The sequence below is a fragment of the Eublepharis macularius genome, chromosome 4 (assembly GCF_028583425.1).
Source record: "Eublepharis macularius isolate TG4126 chromosome 4, MPM_Emac_v1.0, whole genome shotgun sequence".
NCBI classification, from domain to species: Eukaryota; Metazoa; Chordata; class Lepidosauria; order Squamata; family Eublepharidae; genus Eublepharis; species Eublepharis macularius.
This window is the reverse complement of record NC_072793.1, coordinates 36,746,057-36,768,459: the sequence shown is the minus strand read 5'-3', so window position 1 is coordinate 36,768,459 and position 22,403 is coordinate 36,746,057. Positions and strand designations below refer to the sequence as shown.

Sequence of the window (22,403 nt, the reverse complement as noted above, 5' to 3'; positions counted from 1 at the left end):
AATTCGTGGGGAAATTAGGTCCGTTATGCAGTCCGTGCCCACCTCTAGTGCCCAGTGATTTTTAGAATGCAGAGTGGATCGTTCTGTATTGTTAGAGTTGCCAGTCCCCTGCCGGGGGCAGGGGATCCCCCGCCCCCACTTGCCTGGCCGGGGGGGGGGGACGTGGCTCCCAGGTGGCGCTATGTGCTCCCGCGTGCTGCAGCAGCCAGATTCAGGCCCGATACAGGATGGATTTGGCCTGATTTGGGCCAGATCAAGCCACTGCGGATTGCAGCAGTGCTCCTGCACTCTGCAGTGGCCTGAATTGGGCCAGATCTGGGCCAATTCAGGCCTGATTCGGCCCCCTGTAGAGCTTTTACCCTGTACGATGATGTCACTTCCCAGAAGTGATCTCATCACAGAGGGTGGGGGCACACATGTGCTTTCTGCACGTGAGGAGGGAGGAACAGAACAGTGAGTACTAGTCTCCCACCTCCCACTGGGATGGTAGGGGGACCTGGCAACCCTATGTACTGTATATCTGTTTGCACGTGTTTGCCACATTCAAATTCAATTGCTCCTTTACCTTGCCTAGTACCTTGTTTTGTAAATTTATATGAAGAACAATAGGTAAAGATGGGTAAATTGAGAGGGAAGAACTCGGGAGTTCTTAGCTTCCTTGCTTATGAGGAGAGCTGAACTTTTGCAGACAACGCTCACATTTTCAGGTGTATACAAATTCTTGACAGTTGCTAAGCACTTTATGATACAAATTAACATAGCCAGACATTAAGTAATGCATACGTGCTTTGAGCCTCTAATCTGGGATGTGCTGCACGACCTATCATTTTGTTAGTTGGCCAAATGAAATGCAAAGTACAGTGTGATGGTTGGTGGGATGTTTGTGTGTGTGTCTCTGTGTGTATAGATCAATATTAATTTATCAGACCATGGCAAAGAATGCAAATGTTACTTTTACTTGTGTAATTTCAACAGAGCTGTCAAAACAAAACCAAATTGAAACATGAATGGCAAAGGGGAAAAATGCTCTTCATATCCAAAAGCAAAAGCTATGCAATGCCTTATACAAGCAGCATTCCAAACAATGCAAAACAGAGCGGCAAGGTCTCCTGTGGATCTTAAAGAAACAAGAAGAGGGGAGAGAAAAAGATGTTTCAGGGTCTGCTGTTCAGGTGTCATGTCTACATCCTGTGTAGAATGCCAGACTTGATCAAAGTTGAGCAAATGCCTTGCACTGTGGACTGCCTTGGGACTACCCCCCCCCCCTTACCCCAAACCAGGCTTGTGGTGGAAATGGCTGCCCTTCACTGTATGCATTTGACCCCCTGACAAAAAAATTCTGGCCACAGGCCTGTTGCTAGTAGTGCCTGTTTCCTGTAAAACTGTTCTATGAATGATGAACAGATAGTGATATAGGGTCAAAACACATGAGATGCATGATTGAGTGTCGGATCCTGCAAGGATCCCTGGGAATTGTAGTTAAAAAAACTAGTCACTCAATGTGAATCTCAGCTCAGCTGGGGATAATTGCAACTGGAGGGACTTTCTGACCCTCTCTCCCTCTCCCTCTCCCTCTCTTTCAAAATTCCTCTGGGAGCTCAGGATAGGGGTGGGGGAGGTTGGGAATGACGTAACAAGAGGCAGGAAAAAAGCCAAGGTGTTTTGCGAGCAATAGAGAAACCCAGTCCTTCCCATTCTTTTTCTCCCAGCAGGGTCCTATTACTCCCCACCCCGCCCCATCTCTGAGCTCCTAAAGGAAAATTGGAACATTGGCTTTTTGAAAGAGAATCTTTCCAGTCAAGCAGCTGTTCTTTGCAAGAAAATCCACTTCACTCGGTTTTCCTCCAGTTGCTTGGAGAGGGAGAAGGTTAGACTACCACTCCCAGGGATGCTTGCAGGACTAATCAAATGCTCTTCGTGTGTAATTCGTCTCGTGTATTTTTACTCTGAGAAGCCTGAAAAGGGACACATGTGGGGATTGTCAATGTTCTCCTCTAAATAAACTGTCTCTTGGGAAAACTCAAAATTTGCCTTTTGGAGTTTGACCAGGGAGGTCCTTGGGGTATACATTCTCATGCCGTATAGCTGTGGCATTCCAGAGATTAATGCTGCAGTATCAATTGAATGTTTGACGGACACAGGAAAATAAATAACAGTGAATGAATCAGTGCTTCTTTTTTGTAAAGAAAAAGGTGCCAGTACTCATATACCAGGTGATTTCCATCAATTCCCCCCTTCTTCTGTAGATGCCCACTAAGTGGTTTCTGAGGGTCCAGTCTCTCTTTCTCTGACTGAGTGGGGCCAATGCATGAAGATCAGGATTTAGGAGAACCCTAATAAAAGCTGCAGGTACTTAGTACTGGTGTCACACACACACACACACACAAGCCCCAGAATGGACAAGGTTTCAAATCAGAGCAAGAATGAAACAAAAAGCCTCTAGGGAAAGTCTGCAGCTTGCAAATACAAACATCTGCTTAAAATGCACTGGCAGAATATGCAAAAACGGCCTTTAGCAAATATCTTTTAATTTGAGAAATGTCACTGTTTTGCATCCAAAAATTCTTCAAGATGTCAGGATGAAGGAGGCATTCAGCTGCAGAATTTCATACAGAAGGCAATTCTCCCAGCATAAAGAGCTGTGGGGAAAGGACGTACAGGACAGCAGAGGGAGTCTGAGGACAGCTGAAGCTTTCAGGGAAATGCAAGAACTTAGATTTTAAATTTAGCTTCTCTCCTCCCAAACCATTCTCTCGGGCCTGGCTTGCTGCCATCTGGTTTAAGTTAAATAGGTTTGATGCCTTAATTTTTGCAATTTGTCACAGTCCCTCCTTAATATTAGGAAATGTGTTTGCTCCCTTCCTCCCCTTCTGAAAAGGCTTCATCCAGAAAAATCGAATGGATTCACAGACTCACAGTGCAATCCTAGCCCCTGAAATCAATGGCCTTAAAAGGGTGTAACTCTGTTTAGTAACACTTCTGGAAATGGAGGGATTAAGTTAGGGGTATAGGCAGGGGTCATTTCCTAGAAAAAGAACTGCAGGAACTTATTAGCATAGCTCATTAGCATATGCCACACTCCCTGACATCACCGGAAATGTGTCAGAAGGCACCATCCACCCCTCAGGCCCCTTTCCCCAAAAATCTCCAGGTATTTCCTTAAAGCAGAATGAACTCAAAGCAGCTTACCCTCCTCTGGAGAGCCAGCCCTGCTTGCACGCACGCACGCACTCGCTCACTCTCTCTCACAAGTCACGAATGAAAATAAAGCAGCAGAATGAATTCAAAGCAGCTTACCCTCCTTTGGAGTCCAGCCCCACTCAGCTTGCACTCACTCACTCAGTCACTCACTCATTTTCTCTCTCTCTCCCTCTCTCTCACGAGTCACAAATGAAAATAAAGCAGCAGAATGAATTCAAAGCAGCTTACCGTCCTTTGGAGTCAAGCCCCACTCGGCTTGCACTCACTCACTCATTTTCTCTCTCTCTCCCTCTGTCAAATGAGTCACAAATGAAAATAAAACAGCAGAGCAGAATGAATTCAAAGCAGCTTATGTTCCTTTGGGGAGCCCTCACTGCTTACAGGCCTCAAGGATGGCCCATGCCCATGCCCCCCCCCAGTTCCTACCAGGGAAACCAGGAGCTGCTGCTGCTGCCTGCTGCTAAAGACAAGGACAGCTGGGAGGAAAAGAAATCATGTGGGCAGAGGCCAAAACCCATGTGACCTCTTTTCAGATCTACTGGAACACCATTCCGGCACGTTCCGCCTCCAAATGAGCCCTGGGTATAGGTCTCCTCATGTTTTCTCTCTATTGAAGTGTATGTGGGAACTGCTAGCTATGTCAGCATTTCTCTCAGTCTGTACATACTTGGAATCCTCTTGCTCTCAAATGAATCCCTTCACCTGTGCACCCAAGATTAAACCAGCAGGCTCTGGAACCAATTTTGGGTCACTGACCGACTCCTTGGAACCATCCAGAAGCTGGACACCAAGTTGTAGCTACTGACCCAAGAAATCTGGAGTTTGGTTCAAGAAGCTAATTTTTTCCATAGTCCCCCAAACTAGTTTAGGATAGCAGCTGGTGGTTATAATCTAAAAGAGCCAAGCATGCTAATGTCCCTTAGTCAATGGTCTCGAATTTAAGGATATTTAACTTGAGGTCAAGCTAGACATGCCAGTTTTTAAAGAGTTGGGTTTGGGAGAGAGGAGGGGCTCCTCCTTTCCCCCTCAAGCTATTTCCCCATGTCAAAATAGAATGGGAGGGAAGTTTCCCCCCTGTTTTTTTTGTTCCATGTGGAGTATTCTGTGCACACGAAGCAGTAAAAATGGGGTGGGGGGCTCTGCAGTTGTGGCATGGGGAAACAGTTTGAGTGGGGAAGAAGGAACCCCCTCCTCTCTCCACAGCAGCATTCTCCCATTGGGGCTCTTTTATTTCTTAGCAGCCATCCCCCAAAGCAACTGTTTGGCTGCAGGGAACTTTAAAAACCTGCATGTCTAGCTTTGACCCTTTGGGAGATTGCACATGACTGACATGATGGTATAGACAATGTATTGGAAACAAAATTCTAAATATGGAAGAGTGGTTGAATAAACTGGGATATTGCTAGGAGTAAAAGGACAAGATATGCCTGAGTTAGTGGGATGAGGGGCAGAAGGTTAATGCTTTTAGCACCCAGTGTGTGCCTTTTATGAATTGCTGGACTGCACAGAGTAAATGTGATATCACAAGTATTATTTTAAATGTCATTATGAAGATATGCAGCTTTGCTTAATGTTCATGTTTCTGTATCTCCTGCATCATTTGAAATGTTAATATTTTATTTCTTTGAGAAAAAAATTAATAAATCTAAACACACCTTCACATTTCGAATGATGTGAAGATATGTTCAATTTTTTTCTAACTGAAAACTAACATATACAAAATGAACCTTCCTAGGAGGTTTATCTCCTGCAGTCAGGTACATTATTAAAAGGTCACTACTAAACTCTGTACAAAGTGGAATAAAATATCAAAGGGAGGGGAGAAGAGGGGGAGAAGAAAGAGGGGAGAAAAGGTGGGCCACGGTGGGGGCCATGGTGCCTGCCTAGATCTGCTGCACTGGGGAGGTGGCAAAGAGACACTCTTCCAGCCGAGGGCTTGCCACAGCCCTCTCTCTCTCTGGGTGTCTTTTGGACAGAGCCAGCAAAGATCGCTCCTCAGAGGGTTTCTTAATTTCATCTTCACCTCTGAGGAGCCATCTCTGCCGGCTCTGTGTTTTAAAACTACCCTAGTGTAGAGAGGTGAAACTGACAGAGCCTTTGGCTCTGTCTTTTTGAACTACGCTTCCCGGCTAATAATGCATCTCCTACACTTGAGCATCCTCATGTAAGAAGTCTTGTGCAGAGAGACTCTTTGTAGCTTCCCTGTAGCTTCCTCCTTCGTGGCCAAAGGTGGAGACATACAGGGTGAACGACCTGGTATCCCTCATGCTTAGGCCACTGCTAGGGTTCTAAACACATGACTGCAACTCCCCACTCCCAAGATTTTGGGGGGCAGGACATGGGGGAAAGGACAGCATTGGCATGTCAATATCGCTTCCAGTTACAACCCAAAAGTGATGTCACCGATGCTCTAGGATTTCATCAATCTCTATGGTGAAATCAAAGAGACCAGCTAAACCCTACAGCGTTGGGAACATCATGCCTGGGTTCTCAGTGACCGCACCCACCCCCATTTTCTGCTGCTGCTGATTTGAGGGGTGTTTCAGTGGGGTTTTGCCTGCTGAAAGTGGGCAAATGACCCTATAGCCACTGCAGGCTTGCATTCTGACAAATTGGCTTGAAAAGGAAGATGAAATAGTGATTTGAAACTGCTATTAACCCTATTGGTGCCCATGAATTTTGGACCAAGGAATGACTGTCCCTGTGTCATGAAGGCTTACTCCTTCCCTCAACCTTGCAGTGGCAACCCATCCACATACTACTATCAGTGGTGAAGACACCATGACTTAGTGGTAGAGCCAGTTTGGTGTAGTGGTTAAGAGCAGCAGGACTCTAATGTGCAGAACCGGCTTTGATTCCCCACTCCTCTGCTTGAAGCCAGCTGGGTGACCTTCCGTCAATCACAGCTCTTCCAGAGCTCTCTCAGCCCTGCCCACCTCACAGGCTGGTTGTTGTGGGGATAATAATAACATACTTTGTAAACTGCTCTGAGTGGGCGTTAAGTTGTCCTGAATGGCGGTACATAAATCGAATGTTGTTGTTGTTAAGAGTATTTGCTTTGCACACAGAAGGCCCCAGGTTCAATCTCCAGCCTCTTTGTCTAAAAGGCATTTGATAGTAGACATAAAAGACCTTTATTTGAAACTCCAAAGAGCTTCTGCAGGTCAGAGTAGACAATACTGACCTAGATAGACCAATGGTCTGACTCAATAGAAGAGTAAAATGAAAGGTATCCCTTCAAGGACCTGTGAAAGAGTGTGTGAACACATGAAGGGAAACAAAAATCTACACCCACAAGCAATGAAAAATGAGTGAAAAATCTATCAGTAGAAACCGTTCCCCTTCATGTAGGCTTTTGTTTCCCTTTGTGTGGTCACACTCTTTCATACCTGACTCAATATAAGGCACTTTCATGTTTTCATGTGCAGCGTGGACTGTATTGTAGGTTCAGTATTGTATACAGACTTACTAGCCTGTATTGATGCAAAAACATGAATTCATTGGTTCTTGCCTGTTGCTCGTGGTCTCAGCGCAGATGTATGTAGCAATACTCGTATCACATCGTTTGGGCTTTCCTCTCCTTATCTTGTCCCCCAAATCAGCAGATCCTGAACAGCAAGCTACAGCTGCCAACCTCCAAGTGGGCACAAAAACGGAAGGGCACTGCAGAATATTGCAGCGACGGAAAGATACACACTTTTCTGCAGAGAAAACTGCTGACCTATCGCCGTTTTATACTTAAAGTGCACCGTGTTACAAAGCTATTACTCTGTAGACATTCATGAGCCTGATGTAAGCCGGAAGCGGAGGAGCTTCTCAGAAGGACATGGTCTTTTCACCTTTTGTAGATACTAGAATGATAGTGTTAAAATTGGTTGTGAGAAATTCATGTGGATGGGAACATTGGTTAATATTGTCTGTATATGACCGTATGCTCAATGGTTAGAGCAACAGGCAGCTATATCTCTATCTAGTATTTATTGCTGTATTTATTGCTCTTAAAGCACAGTGCACTTTCAATGGTATCTTGGGATGTTTTAATGTCTGTAGAGTAATAGCTTTGTAACATGATGCACTTTATAGATCAGCAGTTTTCTCTGCGGAAGCGTGTGTATCTTTCCATCACTGCCACCTCCAGGTGGAGCCTGGAGTTCTACCAGAATTGCAACACCAGACTACAGAGATCAGTTCCCTGAGGGAAATGGCAGCTTTGAAGGGTAGACTCTGCTGAGCTCCCTTCTCTCCCCAAACCATGCTCTTCACAAGTTTTTCCCCCAAGTCTTCAGGAATTTCCCAACCTGGAGTTGGCAACCCTACAGCAAGCAGATTTTCTATGGAAATCCCCATGGTTTGATGCATATATTTTGCAAAAATCCTCCAGTGGGTTTCACCTATTCCCGATTATTTAGCATTGAGAAAACAAATAAGCTAGTCATAAAAGAATTAAATGAAGAAAGAACACATGGACTTCATTCTGTGGGGGAAACTAGTACTTGTCAGAACTGGGAAAGGAAGGAAAAGCCTGTCTGAGCCTTTGAGCTCAAGCTACAAGGACAGCAGGATAGCTTGCATTCAAAGCCACAGTTGTGTTCCTCTAAACGAATGGGACTTTAATTACTTCAGCCAGGGCAGAATTGTGCTCAGATATTTTAGCACACGTGCATAGATCCTGACCTGAGGCCACACTAGAATGTACATGCCAGTGTACAGAGCAACCGGCCATGCGGATGCCTGTTGCCAAAAGTAAAAGGCAAAGTTGCAGACACGGTCTCTTCCTTCCATGAAGGAAGCCACATGCAGGGCATTGCTGCCAGGGAGACAGAAAGAAACGCAGAACACCCGTACACATGGCTTGTGTTTTTGATGCAGCTGTGTTTGGCTTCTTTGGCAAGTGCCTCCCTTACACAGAGGCTGGGAAACCATACGTTTTGCAACGAGTGTTTCTGATTAGTACTAGAAAGCAGCTGGGGCTTTGCATATTCCCTTTGTTGGTTTAATTTTAGCGCTAACAAAAGAGGAGTGTTGGTTGAACCATTGCAAGCAAAGTAAAGTGCAGCCAGATGACCAACAATCCCCTTCTCACTCATTGTCCACCCTCAAAAACAAATTGTCATTTTCTGGAACCTCTCCTTGTCCCTAGGCTCCTTGGCCCAATGCTGGTTCCTTTGTGCTCTTGCATTATTGTGAAGGTAAAGAGGTACAAGGGAGGTCAGGAAGGGACTCAGGGCTCCTAGCTGAGTCAAAGAGGAGAGTTAGACAGGTACACTTTTTGTCATTTGGGGTGAGAATAACAACAACAACGACGACATTCGATTTATATACCGCCCTTCAGGACAACTTAATGCCCACTCAGAGCAGTTTACAAAGTATGCTATTATTATCCCCACAACAAAACACCCTGTGAGGTGGATGGGGCTGAGAGAGCTCCAGACAGCCATGACTAGCCCAAGGTCGCCCAGCTGGCTTTAAGTGGAGGAGTGGGGAATCAAACCTGGTTCTCCAGATTAGAGTCCTGCACTCTTAACCACTACACCAAACTGGCTCTCTCACTGCATCTAAGGAAAATTGCATCTTTTGTAAGGTCCTCAACCTCTGTCCCTTGCATCTGGCCTTTGTGATTATTGTAATCCCAAGCACTGTGGCCAAGTTGTTCTGGAAATTGAAATGCAGACCCATATAGCTCTGTGTTTATCCCAGTGCTGCCTTTTGTTTTGTTTCATTTCGTTTGTATAGATACTCTTGAAGGAAGAACAAATCGACTGCACACACTTTTATTGCAGGTCAACACAACCCAAATGCTTTAATACTAGACATAACAGTGATATAGAAGCTGAAAAGAAAAAGGGGAGAAAGTTGGGTAAAGTCTAACTCCAGTCCACAATGAAAGGTTCTAAAGTTAAGTCTAATGCCCAACTTATTACAATTTCCATTTTTCACACGCCATTTATAGAGCAATCTTCAGCAGAGTGACATTCTTCTAAGTTCATTGAAAGTCCAGTTCACAAGTTACAATGAACTCACAATTCATCTACAATATACATTTGAGTTTTCTTTATACATGGGTTGAGTTATTTTCATGTTATATTCAATGCCTGAAGAGCGGAACGTGTGATGCAAACCCCACATTTATCTAGGTACTGGTCCCCATTTTATTTGTAAAGTGAAAAGTGTACTTTGACTCTAGTCCAACACCCTGATCAATATAGGAAATTTAAAGCTAGTGCTTTAAATTTCTCCCATGCAAGGAAAAGTTTCACTTGCTGATTTATTCAATTCAAGCTACTCTGCCACAAAAGCAATTCAGCCCATTTTTTTAAAACTGTAAATGTAAAGAGAAGGACCTGGTGATCAGCCATCCCATCATCTCTGCCCTGATTCAGGATACTGCGCACAATATTTTAGTAAAAATATAAATAATTAATCCCTCCCTTTTTATTCACAAACAGATGAGGCATGAGTAGTCCGTGCAAAATCAGGTCTACTGAGCCACTTGTGGGAAGAACACATTCAAGTTGAGGCTTACCATCAGGTGGGCTAGGGGCTTAAGACCTGAAAAGCAGTACCCACCCTTACCAGAAAGGTTTCCCTTTTGCTCCATCATTCTGATAAATCAGCCCTACAGCAAATGACATCCTTTACACAGAGGTGGACAATAGTTAAGATACAGCAGGACATGGGCAGCCACGGTAGAGGATCTGCTGCAAAATGAAGTGTTGCAAATGCTGTTGCTCAAAAGAGTGATGAACTGCTGTATAGATAGGAAGATTTTTGTTTTGATGCACTGGCTTACTCACTGGGAAGCAGAAGACTTCAGAATGGAGACTGAGGGGGCAGGGACCTCCAAAAGCAATACAGTTTTAATTGGGGAAACTATATGTGGGATTTCTATCCATTAGCCACCCGACCTGAAGAGCAATGGCAAGCTAATCACTAGGTTTGCTAACTGAATTCTGCCAACAAAACAGCTTGTAGCATAAGAGTCCTGTCCTCTCCTTAAACCTGTCCCTCTTACATGTTACCCACACCTGCATCCCCCTGCAGTATTATCACTGTTGCACTGACCAGAACAAACTAGAAGAAAAAGATGGATAAAGCACTGGGATCTGGGGCTAGGCTGGAAGGGTTAATTAGAATATTAAATGCTTGGAATCAAATGGAATCATCCAGTAAAGTGGAGTCAGTTATCAGTGTTGTTTAATTGTGGAAAATGGGATAGAGTTTGCCAAACCATTTGTCATAAAGACTCAAGGAATATTGCTCAGCCACAAATCAGCAGACAGGCTCACTACCCCTAACACTATAATTTTGCATTGATGGTATAGAGTCACACTGTGGAATGTTCTTGGATAGTCCTGTTTTAATTTTTGGACTGTTCCATTTCAACTCAGAATGGAAGTGGGAGAGCTTCAAGACAAACATGTTTACATTTCTCCTGTTGCTCACCATGCATTTCATTCTGTTTTATAGATTTTTTAGAACACCAACACCGCTAACGCGATTTCAACCAGTCTGATTAGGGCTGTGTTTACTCTTAATCAGAGAACCCCAAATTCCAAAATCCCTGCCCCAGTGATGTGAGTTTGCCTCTAGCTGCTATAGTTGCTTATATCACGTAACATATAATGTGAACTCAAAATTAACGAGTTTAAAGGATTTTGAATATTTGTTGCATGAACTGAACAGGAGAGTTGGTAAAGAGGTAATCAGGAGACCAGAGGAACATTAGTTCTCAGAAATGACAAGAGTTTGTGGAACTAGGGAAGCTAACTTGAGGCTTCTGTTACCAAAATGGGACTCTTTTTGAGTAAGGGGGAATTAGCGGCAAGGAGGAAGGCTATACAAAAGGGGTAACAACAGGATATGCCACCAGTATTTACTGGGTTCCCTCCCCAAGGCAGCAGATGATACTTGGTGCTTTTAAACTAAAGAGTAGTTTTTATTAACAGGAGAAAACACACACACAAGAGGCAATGCACAAGCACACAGACTCCTAGGAAAAGCAGTGGTGAAAGTGGAATAGATTTGAGGGATTTCAGGGCAATAATTACCTATCCAGAGATTAGAGCAGCCCAGGGACAAGGAGGGCTTCAAACGTCCAGTGTTCTCTACCCAGAGAGAATCTTAGGGAAAGTGGCCCCAAGGGAGCAGCTCTGGGATCCAGGTTCTTATCGGGCAAAATGTGTCCCGAGGCCAGGGAGCCCCCTCAGCCAGTGGGACAAAGACTGAAGGCCATCTCTGGGAAATAACAAAGGTTTGATTACCTTTGATTGCTGCTGCCGGGGTTTGATAAAGGTAATGCAAAGTCTCTCCTGGTGTTTCACAAAGAAGCAGTTTGCCAAACAATATCCCTAGAGCTGAATCTATGAATTTAGATATGAATCCCATGTTCCCAGAGAAAAATTAGAAACTTATCAATGCAGATTGATGACTCTCAATCTTGGGGTGGGGATCTAATCACGGAAGGAGGGTATCAGAATTTGCTAGGTGAGGTGACTCAGTAAGACCCTTTCTCGTCACGGTATCCTGCCTGCAACTGGGGAGGCAGTAAATTAATCACCTTAGTCACTCTGCATTAGCATGAATAGTCCATTCATGACTCAGTCTACAAGGCAGGACTCTGCAATGCTCTGCCCAGCTGGCTGGAATTCCCCTGATGCAGATCAGGCTGTGTTAATCCAGGGGCCCTGTGGCGTTTATATAGCAGGCCTATATTAAGCATGGTGGAGGCCAGGGCTGACTACTTATACTTCCTCTGGCTCCTAAGCATTCTTTAATAATGTAGTTGAAATCTTTATTCTGTAGCCATATGAACCCATAGCTCAGCTGTATAGTGCATGTCTAGGCTGGCTAACAGAACTCCACTTGGAAGGCCAGGAGACGTATTTTTCTGAAACCTTGCTGTGCTGTGTCAGAGTAGACATCACTTCTTATAGTGATCAACTGTTTCAGCTCAAGATCAACACTAGTATTTTTTTGGAACTGACCCACTGGTTCAGCCACAGATCAGAGTTGCTTCTTTTAATTTACTATTTTTAATAATAAAGATGTAGAGGAAGGAACCCACATGGAAGCTTTTAAAGCACAAATCACTTTTTCCAAGTAGGGCTCCAACAGAAACTATCCTCATCCTGGCTAGTTAGCATAATATTTGCAGTTTCTCTCATAGTTCTCTCTGTTTCTGATAAGATACAACTGTTTTAACAATCAGCAGTGAGGAAGCAGCGAACTTTTCCTGGTTCAGGGACAGATTGCATTTGCTAGCAATTGTTGCATGACAGCTAGGAATGATACACAAAAGGGGACAGAAGGAAAGCAAACTTTGTAATGAGCCATCCACTGAACAATTAATAAAGCCTGCAGCCCGGCCACCTAAGGGATGTTTGGTGTACAGCCATGAAGCAAGTGGCAAGGGGCTTTGGGCAGAATTATAATGCTTCAAACAGTCCTGTGATTAGCAGAATTTTGGCATGTGAAGGTTTTTCTAACATGCAGGTGCTGTGATGGGGAATCATTTCCCAAACATCCCTTGTTACTCAGGTAGGCATTAAAAGCACAAAAACCCTGCCGGGGGGGGGAGGCAATTTGATTAGGGGTCTGTGTCTATTATGGCCATTTCCCCTTCAACATTTGTGACTGTAGTTACTGGGGTTTGGCTGTTGCTTACTAATGTTCGTATTTCTTGGAAAGAGGGCACAGTCAAGGAGATGATCCTTTAGTTCTCCTTTGTGTAATATGTTGCAATGTCTGAGGATGTCTGCTTTGGCAGTTAAATATCTAGTGTGTCCTCCCTTCTCCCATCCAGAACACTTCTGATGGGATTTCAAGGAAAGCCTTTGACATATCAGAGTATATCCTGTAGCTTTGTAATATGGAAGATAGGGAAAAGATTTTAAGCTTATCATATGTAAGCTTTTGGTATTAACTTATAAAGCCCTATGCGGACTGGGACCGACGTATCTGCGGGACGTCTCTCCCCATATGAGCCCCAGAGGACCCTTTGTTCATGTGATAAACGTCTATTAAAGGTCCCTGGCCCTAGGGAGGCCCACCTGGCATCAACCAGGGCCAGGGCCTTTTTGGTCCTGGCCCCAGCCTGGTAGAACGCTCTGTCTCATGAGACCAGGGCCCGGCAAGACTTGTTAACATTTCGCCTGGCCTGTAAGATGGAGTTGTTTTGCCAGGCATATGGTTGATGCCGGGCGGTGCCCCCTCCAGGTGGGGGGGTCAAACCATAGGCCCTCCCATGTAATGTTGTTGTCCATCTTATTATATTTTGTTCTGGGAAGAACTGGTGTATGGAACGTCTAAATCAAATTATGTGCTGTTTTGTTCTTTGCTCTATTTGTATATATATATATATATATATTTATATTTACATAAATGTAATTTTAAGGATTATATGTAGTAATTTTATCATTTTTAACGATAGTTGAATATGTTTTAAATTGTGTTGTTATCCGCCCTGAGCCCGCAGATGTGGGGAGGGCGAAGTATAAATCTAATAAATTAAATTAAATTATTAAATATATGATTCCTGCTGCCAAGATCCTCCAGATCCCAAACCACGAGAAACTAGCTGATTCATAATGTATAATTTGCTACATTCTCCTCTCCTTAAGTAATCCTTCACCTGACATCTACTGAGTATTATATCTGATTAATTATCAACACCCATTTTCTTTTGCTGTAGGAATTGCGAGGACCTCCAGTGGGAGACTCCGAAGACTTGGTGACCCAACGAGCCCAAGTAAGCTACATTAATCATTATAGTTCACTGTGATTCTTTGCCCTTAAATGTAAAGTTTACAGAGACAACATTGGAGCTGCATCCTGGAAAAAAAAAAGACTTAACAGTCCCTCGCAAGAAAGGTCAACCAAGAGCTAAAGAAATGCGGCAAAGCTTTTGTTGATCTTCATAGAAACAACGTAGCAAATCTCATCAGTATCAGAAGTTCTGCTGGTGAGAGGTGTACTGGAAACATAAATTGCAGCAGAAACAATGTTTCTTACATGGGTCTGGCTGACAGTTATGTTTACTATGCGTGGAGGTTTATAGATTACAAGTATTTATGCCGTTGAATTAACACTCCTAAGTCCTAATTGCATCTTGATGTTGCTGAGGCTGTTCCTCCTTGAGCTAAATAGGAGGCGGAAGGGTTTTGTTCTGTAGAGAACAGGTGTTTTCCAGGCTCATTATCACACAATCTATCAACAACACTTGGGGTTTTTCAGGCTGTGGGGCAAGTTTATTTTGTGAAATCATGTTTTCCAGCAGTCTGTCCTAGGTTCCAATCTGTATTAGGTTGCCCTTACTAATTAGATAGTGCAAAAGTGTAACATATTATAGCCCAGGAAGAAGATGCATTTCTTAAACTAATATAGGGTTTCTATAGGGCCATATCATTGAGGCATGACCATGGTTACTAGGTCATGTCACTGAAGCATGTCAGTTCTTTATCACATGACTCAGGTTCACTGCTAGGTTTGGAAAGGCATATGCACTCTTGTTTCTCCTGGATTTTGTTGGAGGAGGAGACCTGAATTCTTGAATCTCCCACTACTTCTGTTTTTGGAATATTCTTACTCAGGGCTTTTTTCTGGGAAAAGAGGTGGTGGAACTCAGTGGGTTGCACTCGGAGAAAATGGTCACATGGCTGGTGGCCCCGCCCCCTGATCTTCAGACAGAGGGGAGTTTAGATTGCCCTCTGCACCGGCAATCTAAACTCCCCTCTGTCTGGAGATCAGGGGGCGGGGCCACCAGCCGTGTGACCATTTTCAAGAGGTTCCAGAACTCCGTTCCCCGATGTTCCCCCTGAAAAAAAGCCCCGTTCTTACTGTTTCTATGCATTGTAAATGTCTTCTACATGGGCCACTGCATGTATTCGACATTTCAACTAAGCCTATGTATATTTAATAGCAACACTGTAGTCCTCATTGTTGTAAAGAAAATTTTGCAAATGTGTGCAGTAGTTTTTAAGATGTTGAGGCAATAAAGAATTGGTGTGAGATTTTAAGTTGTACAAGGCAGGATTTCTACAAATCAGTCTGCCTTTTCGATCTTCCTTTGTTTCCTGCTTTCCATTCCAATCCACCCTGTAAACACATGTTGACTCATAGTGTAGCATATATCCTTCATTCTCAGTCAACAAAACTGAAAAATAAAAATGTTCTGGATTCTGGATTCTCAAAAAAACCCAGCTGGAACAAACTGGGCATCATAAATATGCATCTATGGTTGGAGAACTTGGCCTTTCTTCTTGTGCAATTTGATATTTTAGATATATGCATCTGGATTCTCACACTTTACTCAAAGTAGGCTGAATAGGAGCATCCTTGTGGATAACACAAACATAACTCAATAAAACTCCATTTATTCAAATCTCAGCTCTTCCTTCTAAAGTCACAAGTGGTTCATTCAATAAAAATGATAGCATCTATCACCTTGTAGTTCTTTATATCTTTGACAGCCTGGTAGATCAAATCAATTTTATATTTCACTCTTGCTTGGTGACTGTTCTAATGAAATATCTTTTAAAGCAGCTAAATTTTATGCCCTGGCATGCTTAATTATGCAGAAGAATATGGTTTTATCCTAGCAATTTTAATTAAGAACCATATTTTATGTATAGTATATTTTTATATCTATAGCCTATACTTTTACATCTATGACCTGGTTTTAATGTATATGTCTCGATGACTTTGATTTTGACTTCTCATCTCAGATTGTAACAATAAACTATACTACTATATCTTTGACAACAGTTACATGAAGATGCTCCTATTTTGAAAGATACAAAGAAGTCACCTGTAGAACACATGGTACCTTTATCAAAATTGTATGAATGGATGATTTGAAAACATAATAGTCACACAACTGCAATGATGCTGCTAAGCACGTCCGTGGAATTTTTTTTCAGTATTTGCAGAATGGTCAGCTGTACAAAAAACTTGGCTGCTATCAATGTCCTCTTCATGGGTCCAGTTCTGACTAGTTCTGTGAGTCTGATTCTGTATTCTCTTGCAGCTTGGGCCGGCAGACAAAGAAGCAGCCACCCAGTCTGCAGCCTCCACACTGCAGGCCACATAACTGCTATGGATTTGTCTCCCCTGTGCTGTTGGCAGGGGGTTGACTAAAGAACAAGGTGCAATATTACAAAAGTACTTTTGTCATTGCGTGTGTTCCCTGTTCTCCATATTCCCTGCATGCACTACTCAAAGTCATTCTCCAAAACTCTTGTCTTCCCATTGCCAGCCAAAAAATAAACTAATATCCCACTGTCTCAAAGAGGTGGAAATATTGATTACACAAGTCAAGTATCTAATCCCTCTAATATAGCATGTGGACAGCATCCAGAACTGGAAGACAGAACATTAGTCATTAGACCACACTGACCCATTAAGTGTTTGGCTGATACAATAAATAATCTCCTTTCAGTTGCAATTTGTATTTGTCTATTTTTTTCTTTATACATTGTGAGGAATGTCTTGTCCTTGGAAGAGAGGCTGACTGGCACAGACAGGGCATTGCATCATTGAATAATACGCCTCATAGATACTCATCCAAATGACGTAGCCAATGATTTCCAACTGCAGGTGGCTGTTTTATTTATGAAAGCAACATTCCCAATATAGTTGATTTCTTTAGTACAACGTTGCTGCATATGGAGTTAATCATACCCTTTTAGGGGAACTAGATTTATAATTATTCCCTGCATATGGTTTTACATAAGCAATGGATATACCGTGTCATTCCTTTTAGAACTGTTGAGTGATTTGCACCCTTTTGAAACCTAGATAGGTTGTTTCCTTTATTCAAGGCAAATCGCAAAGTAACGTAAATTCCTCATCAGCAACCAGTTCAAGTTGCTCCGTAAGTAGATACTGACTCTATGATGGTCCAGTTTGATGTTCAGTTTATCTAACTTACTAGCAAACTTTTTAAATAATAAAAGCTTTCTGACAATCCAAGAGATACCAACATATTCTTTTGTGTTCGAGAACTGGAATCTGTTGATAATTTTCCTTTAACAAAGTATCCTGCTAATGAAGCAGGCAAGCTGCTGAATCGGGACAATGCAATGGGAGAGTGGCGGTGCTGGTTTTGATCATGAGTTTGTTCTTTGATGATGTGCATTTGAACCCATAAAAAGTTACAGGAAAACTGCTCATCATCATGAGCATGCCCTCTCATCTTGGTGTGCTTGCTCGTGTGAATAGATCTGCTAAGGGTCAGGCTAGAGATGCAGGTTTTTAAAAAGGTGGTTCTGGGTTCCCCAGACCCAACTCGGGATCCCCGCAGCCACACAGCAGCTGTGGAGAATGGCTGTTAAAAGAATTAAGGAGAGCCCCAAAGGCCTCAGAACATTACTGCAGGGGAAGGAAGAGCTCCTGCTTTTGCCCCCAAACTGGTTCCTGTGTCAAAATAGCACACAAAGGGAGGTTCCCCCCACATTTGTACTGCTCTGTGTACACAGAATACTCCACATGGAGCAGCAAAAACGGAGACCCTTCTCTTTCTATTTCAGAAAATGGCTTGAGGAGAGAGGCAGGAGCTCTTTCTCTCCCTGTGAGACCATTTGAGCTCACCTTTATTTTTTAGCAGGCATTCCCCATGGGTGCTGTGTGGCTGTGGGGAACCCAAGCCAACTCTTTTAAAACTTCTTTTAAAATCTAGCTTGATCCTAGGTGGGAAGTATCTTCAGACTGTCTAGCCTGCTGCTCCAGCCTCTAGCCTGGTCTTCCCCCAATTTGCTAGTTTCCCACAACAACCATACCACAAGAGATGTACTTCAACTTTGATTCCTTATTAGAGAGGGGCACGAACCGAAATATGAACCAAAGTTTGTCACAAACCGGGCCAGTTTGTGGTTCGTGAACTGGCAGTTTGTAAGAGCCCATTTCTGACAATCTACCACGAACTTTAGGTTCATTTGGTTCATTTTTTTGGTTTGTTAATGAAGATAGCCTGGCGCTGATCAATCAGTTTCCTAGGCAATGGAGGGGATGGGCTTTCTGCAGACCTTCTGCTGCCTCAGAAGTGACGTTTTCACAAACCAAACGAAGCAGTTCACAAACCAGGGCAAGTTCATGAAAGTTTGTGGTTCGTGAAACTCAACGAACCACAAACCACATGGTTTGGTATTTTCCCGATTTGTGCCCATCTCTTATCTTTTGAGGCTGCATGCAGTTGTACCTACTACAACGAGAGTGCTTATTTTCTCCTATTTTGCACCATTCTTGCTTCTCAATGGAAACATGTGCAGAATCTGTCCTTTGTAGTGAACACAGCTCCACAGTGAGCTCACCAATAAATTAATGTGTTCTGGCTGCATCTATTTTTTCAGTTTCTGCCCAGCTTACAAACATTCCAGTTCCGTCCAGTCCTGAACTTGTATGACTATATCTTTCAAGAGTTCTATTGGCCCCATATGGCCCTTGATGGACTGAAAAATGAATGACAGGCAGTGTGTTGTATTGTTTAGAGTGTTAGATTAGGGCTAGGGGAGAATAAGCCATAAAGCTTATTGGGTGACCCTCTGCCGGTCATTCTCTCTGTCTAAACTACCTCACAGAGTGATTATGAGAATAAAATGGAAGAGGACCCTGAGCTCTTTGGAAGAAAAACCAGATAAAAATGTGATGGGCAAATAGATGTTTCAAGTTTGCTCTTAAGTTTTCTGCTGGGTAACTTCTTAATTGGTTGTGTAAAGGGTAAAGAAAGCAAAAAGGCCGTTCTTGCCTTCTCCGCTTCCTTGCTGCCAATCTAGCTAACTTGGAACCAGCCTGGCTAACAGAAAGGCTTTATGAAGAAGCCAGATGCATATCAGCTCTTTACACCAAGTGCGTCAGAAGGCTTGTGTCTGCACCATCAGCATTTGGCGAGAGAGTCAAGACACATCATGGTTTGTTTTGAGGCGTCTTGGAAGAACAGTGCATAACTTTGTAGCGTAACAAAACCCACAGCCAGCTATCTGAGTCTGATAATAAGGGACATTTGCGGATGGTTTGGAAACCTTCACTTGGGGATGTTTATTCTTGCTCTCAACGGAAACTCGCTTTTTGTCACCTATTGCTCTTTGTTCTGCTTATGTAGGGTTGTACAAATCAGACACTGGGCATAGCTTTCAAAAACCCAATTCTCACAGACGGCAGGTAAAAGCTATAAAACTGTTTTAGAGTCATACTATGATTGTTGAAAATGAAATTCTTTACAAACTTAAATTATCTGTTTGAGAAATTCACTTTCAAAACGTTACTTCACCTTTTGCTTTCAAATTTCTTGTGCATAAATTCTCCAGCTTCTGGATATTTGTGGATACTCATTTTGGCTCTAGTCTAAATGGAGAGCTGGAAGGCTGAATGGAAGGCCGTACACAGCCTGGCATGAATTGGCAGGCATTCTGAAAATGATCTTTTCAGCTGAAACTGCCTCACACATTGTGCCTTTTGGGATCTAACATTTACACAGGCTTTACCGATGAAGCCAGAGTTTTTCCCCTATGCTTCCTCTCACTGCTCTCTCCTTTCAGTTGCAGCCAAGTTGTTAGCTCCATGCCGGCTGACATTGGCCACCTGCTTTGAATGCCTCAGATGAGATCACATGAATTCCCTATGGTCGTTTCTGTCCCCTTTTGTCTCTCTTACCAGGCGAGTCACCCCAGCTGCATTCAGCCAAAAAGCACATAAAATGAGATGAAATGAGAGGTGAGAGTTATTGGTGCCAGGGCTTTTTTTCAGCTGGAACGCGGTGGAACAGAGTTCTGGAACCTCTTGAAAATGGTCACATGGCCGGTGGCCCCGCCCCCTGATCTCCAGACAGAGGGGGGTTTAGATTGGCAATCTAAACCCCCCTCTGTCTGGAGATCAGGGGGCGGGGCCACCGGCCATGTGACCATTTTCTCCGAGGGCAACCCACTGAGTTCCCCCACCTCTTTTCCCAGAAAAAATAGCCTTGATTGGTACTAAAACATTTGGTTAGGGTTGGGGGAGTTCCATGCTTCTAAAGGTGCAAGCAGAGTTCCATGCTTCTAAGCATGATGTGCCCAACACGTCTCCGATCACAGGTCAAACTGGACCCACAATCAGACGTACACTGGGGGAAATCACCTCAACAAGCACTCATTTGCAGGGGCTGTGAAGGAATGCTGTGAGGGGGGAGCAGGAACTTCTGGCTTCTCTCCCACCCCACTTCTGCCAATGTCAGAGGGGGGCTTTTGCTCCTTTTCTCCAGCCCCACACCCCTGCCTCCCTTACCGCTGATGAAAGTGGGGTGGGAGGGAAACTGGAATCTCCTTCTCCCCCCTTGCAGCATTTCCTTGCTGCACTTCACAAAAGAGCACTTTTTTAAAGTTGAGTTTCCCTGATAGACGTCTGTAAGTTGGGTCCTGCACCCACGATCCAACACATGTTAGGTTTATTGTGCAGTTATGCCCTAAGGGCATTGAGCTCAGTGGATTTAGAAGGGTGGACCTCTGCTTAGGCTTGCTGTGTAGATGAGCAGCATTTACATATATGCTAGTAGCTACATTTGTTATCTGGAAAGGATTATTCCTAAACTGGCTTTCCTTTTGTCTTTCCCTCCCTATGCAATCTGAATATAGTTTTGTTTTCGTTGCTTTCTCTCCTTAGCCAGTGCCTCCCTCATAAGGAAACTATTGTCCCTCTTGCTCTCTTCTTACAGGCCTTGGGGTTTTGCACCCCTTCTTGTTCAGCCCACTTTGCAGACATGATAGTGGAGTTATTTATCTATGTTTTGTCTTATGAAACCTCAACTAGCATTTTTCTCCTTTAATTTCTTGTTATTTTGGAACATTTGAGGAATAGTCTGTATGAGATAGATATTCTTTCATATTGTCATGTAAGGCTATGCAGTGGCAAAACCTTTTCATGCTGCAAGAATCCTGACATCGTTTTGAGAGTATTATTCAAATAAGAGTAAATAAAGCCCCATGGGCATCTAGCAGCTGGGCATAACATATTAAAGATGAAAACTACTCAGTAGGAACATACTTACAGCAGCAGACAGCCCACAGTAGTATAGTCTACAGTTCCTAACCTTTTATCAAAGCATCTCTCTGAACCATTTCCTTACAACACAACCTTATTACCTGTGTTAAAAAGCTCTTCTCAGTTTTGCAGTTTGTGGAAAGCTGGGCGAGTGGGAGCTTTCCTGACTTCTTCAGGCAGGCTGTTCCATCTTATTCCCATTGCTGGTTAAAGGCTCTACCTAGCTGCCACATCTCCCACTTTGCTCATCCGAGCTAGCATGGGGATGATCTATCACACTATCATAACTTTTGGAGAATAGCATACTCACTCATGGACCTTTCCTTTTATCACTCTTTGGAAAGCATGACTGATTCAGGTGTGGTCTGGGTACAAAGATCAGGCTTTGAGCATTCAAATTTTAATTTAAATAAAATGCACACATGATCTGTACAAGCACCAGACTGAACAATTTTATAAAGAAAAGGTGAAAATGTGCAATCTTCTAGAACTAATTCTAGACATACTCTTAACAATGTTATTGCCAGGATAGGCTATTAACTCTTGAAGTTAGAGAATTTAAAAGTCCTCAGTTTTTGGGTTCCTTCTCATTTATTCTTAACATGTAATCAAGATGGAGTCCCAAAGAAAAATTAGCCTTTCATGACTAGTAAGAGTCCAGCAGAAGAGAAAGATTCAAAGAGATTCTCCAGTGTGTCCAGAGAATTTTTTAATATCCCTTTTGGAAGTTCGTCCCCTCTTGAGGGTCCTTTCTTTCTTCCTGACCCAGGAGAGTTACTCTAATCTAAGCTCATTTATTTCAGTGGGCTTTTACTGGAATAACTTTTGCTAAGGATTGCAGTATGAAACTGCTTAAAATATAAAAAAAGAGGCTGAAAAAGCTTATAGTAATTATGATTTGAGCTGCATTCCAAGGTAATTTGATCTTTTGGAGCAACCCAGACTGAAAGCATGTTAATCATGAATAAGTTACCTGGAATTGCAGCCTGAGGTGGATACATTGGCGATTTTCAAAGATTTAAAAGGATCTCACATAAAGGACAAGGTAGCAAATGCTCAAATTATAGACCGTAGTTGAAGCAAATGTTCCTAGCTTGTCTGAATTAAAAACCCACTGAAGTTTCGAGCTTTGGGTAGAAGTTTAGAAGAGCTTCCAGTAATCTTAGAAAGGGTTGCAATTTTATAACATTTGATCT

At 43.1% G+C, this 22,403-nt stretch overlaps 1 protein-coding gene across 1 annotated transcript in view; it reads left to right on the top strand.

Moving 5' to 3' along the window:
• SEPTIN9 (septin 9) overlaps positions 1 to 22,403 on the top strand; it is a 286,254-nt gene that overhangs the window by 58,412 nt on the left and 205,439 nt on the right. The window contains exon 2 of the mRNA XM_054975814.1: positions 13,892 to 13,948. Coding sequence (XP_054831789.1) covers positions 13,892 to 13,948 — 57 coding nt within the window. The remainder of the gene's footprint in view (positions 1 to 13,891; positions 13,949 to 22,403) is intronic.